At 37.5% G+C, this 7,500-nt stretch overlaps 1 protein-coding gene across 1 annotated transcript in view; it reads left to right on the plus strand.

Annotated features, from left to right (window-relative positions):
* Positions 1 to 99: 99 nt before the first annotated feature.
* The window catches only part of sh2d3ca (SH2 domain containing 3Ca), a 45,241-nt gene continuing 37,840 nt past the window's right edge, over positions 100 to 7,500 (plus strand). Inside the window, exons 1-3 of the mRNA XM_083568697.1 lie at positions 100 to 975; positions 3,256 to 3,901; positions 5,193 to 5,232. Coding sequence (XP_083424823.1) covers positions 957 to 975; positions 3,256 to 3,901; positions 5,193 to 5,232 — 705 coding nt within the window. The 5' untranslated portion in view covers positions 100 to 956. The remainder of the gene's footprint in view (positions 976 to 3,255; positions 3,902 to 5,192; positions 5,233 to 7,500) is intronic.

Below are 7,500 nucleotides of genomic sequence, written 5' to 3' on the forward strand. Positions count from 1 at the left end.
TTTTTCACTTGTTAAAATAAGGTTTTTCAGATTCGTTACTGACACCACTTCCTGTACTCTGACACAGAAACACATTCAGAGCGAGAAGTTTTTGGATTAGGTACAAAACAAAGAACCTGCAGGAGGAAAAATGTGGAGAGAATGGAAATCCGGTCTGAGATAGAGCTGAGGATAGATGGAGAAATTTAGAGGTGGAGACAGTTGGGGACATTTAAAGACAGGGAGATTTGGAGACATTTAGGGACATTCAAAGTGATTTGGACACATTTAAAGACATCCAAAAAGAGTTTGAGACGTTTAGAGAGAGTCAGGGAGAGTTGAAGATAGTTTTAGATATCTGGAGACAATTACAGACACTAAAAGGCATTTGGCGAACAAAAGTTGAACAAAGTGGAAGTTAATCTACGATAGAGTTGGAGACAGAGAACGAGATGAGATGAGATGAGATGAGATGAGATGAGATGAGATGAGATGAGATGAGACCATTGGAGGTATTTAGAGACAGCCAGAAAAATGTAAAGACAGTTGGAGTGGTCCTGGACATTTAGGAAACGATTAAGCTAGATAGAGACATTTCAAGACATTTGGAGACACTTGGAGACAGCTGGAGATAGTTAGAGACAGTTAGAGATATTTAGAGACACTGGGGGAAATTTAGGGACATTTAGAGGCATTTCGGGACAGTTAGATAGTTAGTTAGACGCAGCTGAAGATAGTTTGACATTGTTAGATATAAGGAGTCCCTCTAGAATGAGAACGAGGTCTTTGTGAAATCAACCACAACCCAAGGGTGTGCAACTTAATTCAACACAGGAAGTGTTACAGAGTTGCTTCTTACACTGCACCAGCCCTTCTGTCCACACACACACACACACACACACACATGAGGAAGCAGCAGGTTATAGAGAACTCTCCAGGAAAGGACATAAACATCCACATCCTGGTGAACGGACATCATGATCAAACGCAAACTGAGTGAGTATTTTTAATGACTACCGGTGTGTGTGTGTGTGTGTGTGTGTGTGTGTGTGTGTGCGTGCGTGCGCGCGCGCGCCCATTCGTGTATGTGTGTGTGTTTTCTGTTAAGGGCTATAAAATATTACACTAATAAACACAATGAAATTCATTCTGATTTCCTGCTAAAATGTAAATCAGAGAGAGAGAGAGAGAGAGAGAGAGAGAGAGAGAGAGAGAGAGAGAGAGAGAGAAGTGCAGTGCAGTGATGTTTGGACAGAATCAGCGTTTACTTGAGTCAAACGTTTGCCATTTAATCGAAATAAATTCATGTGTAAACTGGTTGTATGTGTTTCTGTGTGAAACTCGAGATCTTTCATCTGAGCAGCAGTGATGATTTAATCCCACTTCATGTGTCAGATAAATAATAAGGAAGTGGGAGAAACACGCAATCATAAGCTTCCATATGAAAACAGTCAGGTGTTTTGATTGCAGGAGAGCCGTGAAGTCGCCACAGAAGCTCACACATGTGACTTTAGTGATCTTCAGATCTTTCTTCTATGGAGTTTGCGGCTGAGAAATGTGGAAATTTGTGACCACATACTTCAAACATATCATTATACACCTACAGAGTGTTCTCCTGTGAGGAAGGAATCAAGAGTTCAAGTAGAAACACTAAGATGAGACTGTAATGTGTTGAATTTGGGAAGGAAACATTTTGGAGTGTTTCTGTGGGATTTTAAGATGTGAGGTTTGTGAGGTCAGGCAGTGATGTTGGATCCTCATTCCAGTTTACATTTATGGCATTTGGCAGACGTCTGAATTCAGGGTGACTTGGAACTGATCAGCTGAGGGTTAAGGGTCTTCTCAAGGGCCCAGCAGTGGCAGCAGTGTGGTGCTGGGATTTGAACTCACAACCTTTTGATGCCTTCACCCCAGTGCTACCACCTCCCTATATGTTCCAGTTCATCCCTAATGTGTTTAAAAGGGGTGAAGGGTTCAGGGTTCTGTGCAATCACCGATGGTTCTTCCACACCAAACTTATCCAATCATGTCTTTATGGACCTTGATTTGTGTACTTGAAATGATGAAGTTGCTGGAAAAGAACATTTAAAGGCACAGCATTGTCCAAAATGTGTTGGTTTTCTGAAACATCAGGATTTTACTTCACTGGCAATAAGAGGCCGAGCACAGCCCTGATGAACCTCCTCATACTGTTATATTCCTGCTCTACCACACATTACATTTGACACAGTGCAGTCAGGCAGGAAGGCTTCTCCTGGCATCCACCAAAAACCCAGACTCGTCCATCAGACTGACATACAGTGAGGAACGATTTAGCACTCCACAGAACATATTTCCACTGCTCCAGCATCTACTGATAGGATACCATGCATGAATTCACTGAGCTTCTCAGAAAAACACATTTTTGGAGACAAATGTGTATAAATGGGGACTGAATTTGTTTGCAGGTGCTTGAATTTACCACACCTGTGGTGAGGGTCTGATTGAAACACCTGGATTTAATAATTAAGCAGTGTGTCCCAATACTTTTGACTAAACAGTGTGTGACAGTAAAAATATATTGAATTTGGTATTTAATTATATATATATATATATATATATACACACACAAAGTATATATGCAAATTTATTATAATTAAATAATAAAAAATAATTAAATAATTTTAAGATTATCTTGGATCATTCAGATGTTTTTTTTATTTATCAATTTAATTATTAGAAATATTGAAAATAAAATATTGTAATGGTATAAACTGAAATAATAACAAATAATTATTTAATAAAATGATAGAAAAATTATTTACTCTATTAAAACTATTTATTGTGGGTCAGTTCTTATTTATAAAAAGTTTTTTTCAGCAGCAAATAAAAATGGAAAAAAAATATACTTTATATATTAATTTATGTTTGCTAATAATATTCATATTCAGGTTTGACTGTATCACTGGAGACTCCTTCAATAAATGTTACACAAACCAACATCTCTTCATTTATTATACGTTTCCTGTTAGTGTTCACTGTACACACCGCGGTGAAAACGATAGTGTGATGGTACATTACCATAAACTTGCGATTTGCAGCTGCAGTAGTGTGAAGATTAATTAACACATTGAAAAGGGTTTTTGAGCTCGTTTCAGAAAATTACTTTAAACCCTTGAAAGTGCAAACTCGAGCAGCATCTCAGTCCATGTTCTCATATTTATACATCAAAGCCGCTTTCATTAAAATTGTTCTGACTATTTAAAGTTTAAAGTGTAACTCTGTGCTTGTGTGCAGGTTTTAAGTGGTTTGGGAGTCTGGGGAATCTTTCCTTCCGTCGCAAATCGGACACATCGAAAGAAGGTTCTCATAAAGATGACGAGCCGACCATCTATGAGGATGACATGCGGCCTCGCTGCCCGAGTTACGCTCGCTCCAGTGAAATGTATACCCACATGGGCACCATGCCACGCTCCTCAAAAAAGAAAGACAAGAGCACCAAGAATAAAAGTCAGGATAATCAAAGGAGTCTTAAAACCAAAACCAAGGCCAGCAGCAGCTCCTTGGGCCGGAGTCAGAGCATGAGATGTACAGACTACGTGATCGAGTCGCCTCTAATGAGCGCTCTCAATGGCAAAGCGCTCTCCAGCCTGCACGAGAACAACGTAGATGACAAGCACACTCCAGAACACCATAGTGCTCAATCCAGGAAGAAATCTGAAGCTCCAACCACTGAGCAGATCCAGAAAGATCAGAAAAAAGCATGTTCACGAGATCCAGATCGACCTCCAGATGCCTTCCAGGAGAAACCAGATCTGCCTAGGAAGAGCAGTCTCACTGTGAAGATGTCTGTGGATCTGCAGGAGAACAAAACGTCCACCGTTACAGAGCGTCATCATGAGAAAGAAGAAGAAGAGAGGAAAACCGGTCCAGATCCTCAGAGGTGAATGATTTACACACAGTGATGTTTAATTCTGGACTCTGATTGGTCAGAAGGTGTTGATTTATTTCCAATATCAGCAGCTCTTATAGAGAGAAAAGGAAGACGAGTCTGAAGAAGGAGTGAATTAAACACTTCATGGTGTGTAGTTGTAGGAAAATAATGAACTCATGTGAAGACGGAAACATCTCACATGTTGTTGATCTTCTTAGAACTGTTTTTCTAGAAACCAGACGCACTGTTTACACTGTAATAACCTCTAGACACTTTATTTTAGTCTAGAAAATGATAATAAATAGTAATAGTAGTAGTGAATTTATAAATTCTAATATAACGTATATATTGTATTTTATTATGATTATTCTGAATATTCTGAGGATGATGATGATGATGATGATGATGATGACCTTAATGACCTCATTATAATGATGATCTATAAGCTGTTATAAATGGTGGCTCAGATTATGGTCCCTACACCAAGCTGATACTTGTGGGCCCCTGGGCAAGGCCCTTAACCTTCATAAATGCATTTCACTCTGGATACGAGTAAAATATTAAGGAAAAAGTACAAGTATTATAAATACATCCAAAAGCTACATATAAAAGTGACCAAATTGATAAAAAATAAGTTGTATCATATTGAAAGTGATGATCGAGAGGCTCGAAAAACATCATCATCATCATCATCATCCTTATCTTTAACTCTTCTCTCACTTCCAAACCCAAACCCAGTTCATACACACACTTACCTTCAACTTCAAGGGGAATTTTACCTCCTTATAGTATTAAGGATTCAGTGGTTCAGAGAAACAGGAAGTGCAGTGAATTCCTTCATCTGACACACAGACTTTATTACAGGCAGAGTTCACGCAATATTTTCTGATATTAAACTACACGTGAAATCATTTTCAGCCTTTTGCATTTTAACACACAGAAATGTGTGGTGATGTGAGAGGATCTATTACATAATGTGTATTTCATCATAACATTTATTATTATTATTAATAATCATAGTAGTTAATATATTAGTTATCATTGTATTATATTATTATTATTATATTTTATACTACACACTGATTAATAAAACTTATTATTGTTAACATAATAATAATAATAATAATCATCATAATAATAATAATTGTATTGTTATTATTATTATTTCATTTCATTATATTTTCTCTTTCATTAATAGTTATAACAACTTGTTACTAAGATATTTAGATAATACAGTTAATATTGTAAAATATAAATAAAATGTACAAAAGTATGAGTAATGATTTTTTTCTCTCCTCAGTCAAAAGGAAACTACAGACAGTCAAGGAGAGTATGTAGAGGTAAGACACCTGTCTGTCTGTCTGTCTGTCTGTCTGTCTGTCTGTCTGTCTGTCTGTCTGTCTGTCTGTCTGTCTGTCTCTTTCTCTGTCTGTCTGTCTGTCTGTCTGTCTGTCTGTCTGTCTGTCTGTCTGTCTGTCTCTTTCTCTGTCTGTCTGTCTGTCTGTCTGTCTGTCTGTCTGTCTGTCTGTCTGTCTGTCTGTCTGTCTGTCTGTCTGTCTCTTTCTCTGTCTGTCTGTTTGATTCTTTCTTCAATTTTGTTTATTTTCCACCTATTTTTTTTTTTTTTATATTTACTTCTGGATGAATAATTAAGAAGAGGAACAAACCTTAATGAGCTGTGGACTGTGCCATTTCTGTACAAATATTTAAACCTCATAGTTCAGGAATGTTACAAATATTAAGAGCAAAACATCACTCTAATTATATTAAAGCTGTTTGCTTTCTGAATATAAAATTTATATTTGTAAATATTTTTGAATGGTCAGGTTTTATATCAAAATGTAGAATTATAAAAATGGAATCATAATAATTTATTTTTAAAATTTTTATCTTGTAGATGTCACATCACATCACATCCCTGCGGTGTGTGCGTGTGTGTGTGTGTGTGTGGGCGATAAGGTGTTATTTCTGTGGGGGTTTTTTTTTAACTCCTCTTGATGACTTAGTTGTTTTTTCCCCTCTGACGTTACTGCAGGGTTTGAATTCAGCATTTTAATTAAGCAAATGCTCCTAATCATTATCTTGAGAGCCGCGTTTAGGAATGTAATAAAAATCCATTCGAGTCTTTTTCAGCTGCTGATGAACTGCACTTTTACACTGTAGCTGCCCTTCGACTTTTTCTGCCTTGTTTAGAGAATAAATACCTCATGCCGTGTTTAGGTGTAATGCGGCCGCTAGATGGTGCTAATGCTGCGAGAATATTCATTTGCGTCAAACGAACATTAATATATACACACACACACACACACACACACACACACACACACACACACACACACACACACAGAAAGCACAAAACTCACACTTTTAATTAAAGTATTTGGCTCAGTCTTTATAGGAGTGCATTCAGAGCTTCCGAAGTTTGCCAGCATGGTTACTGATGATTTTCAATCAAGTGAATCAGCTCAGTTTTTGGGCTGCTAGTGTTTTGCTGTGATGTTATTTATAGTTCTATCCATTTTCAGGGCTTTTCCTCATCTGTCTCTAGCACAGTCCCCCGTCTCCCCATCTTCTTTTTTCTTCCTCTACTTGTAAAACTTTCATGGCGCTACATCGAGCTGAATGCATTACAGCGAGACGAGTTTCTCTGATTGGCAGCAGCAGAAGCTACAAACAGATGCCTTACAGAACAGAAGCTGAGGAACCGAATCAGCACACTTTTCCTTTCTCCACACAAAGTAACAGAACTTTTCATAAAAGCAGATTTTCCATTAGCACTCATCCTCTCACCTTATTCCACGTGTATAACTTTACTTTTAACAGCGACATGTAAAAGTGATCAAAATGATCAAAAGTTGTGACAGGGATGGTTGAGCGAATTCTCTGTTTTTAACTTCATTCTTACTCAGTACTTCAGTGTTGCAGAAGATCAGGCTGATTTTAGTTTAGGAACCTTTTGGGTTCTACCTCCAGATTATTTATTTATTTATTTATTGTGGTGTTTAGATGTGCAGTTTAAAGTGGACTTTGTTCCTTTTAATAACGATTCCAATAAAGATTTGGAGGATCTAAACAATTCTGGAAAAAAACTGAAAGCTTTTAAAAGACCTAAAGAGCTTACGAAATAATAAAAGATCCATTTTAAACAAATAAAAACGGTTCTGAACAAATCCTTCTGAACAAATGAAGAGTTCTGGCACCTTCTTGTAAAACTTCTTAGAAAAAAGCTCAACAATGTAAAGTGTTCAAATGAATCATGATCTCAGGAACCTCTTGAAGAAGGAAAAACCTCTGGAACTGTTTGAATAAAGGGTTTTTACCTTTTTTATTTTAGGCCACGCCCACAAAACGGTCCAATCCAGTAATGCATTTTAGCCAATGTACCTTCATCAGCTACCACACACACACACACACACACACACACACACACACATACACACACAAACATTTTCCCTCCTTTTATAGGGTGCCTTTACTTTCGTCCTGCTTGAACAGCTAGCATTTGTGATCTCTGAGTAATCGATGTTCATGTGAGTGAGTCTGTCGATGTTCATCATTCACTCAGCGGAGGATTTGAACGATTTCCACCAAAATCCACATCTCGTGTA

Source organism: Silurus aristotelis (assembly GCF_946808225.1).
Source record: "Silurus aristotelis genome assembly, chromosome: 18".
In the NCBI taxonomy this organism is placed as follows: domain Eukaryota; kingdom Metazoa; phylum Chordata; class Actinopteri; order Siluriformes; family Siluridae; genus Silurus; species Silurus aristotelis.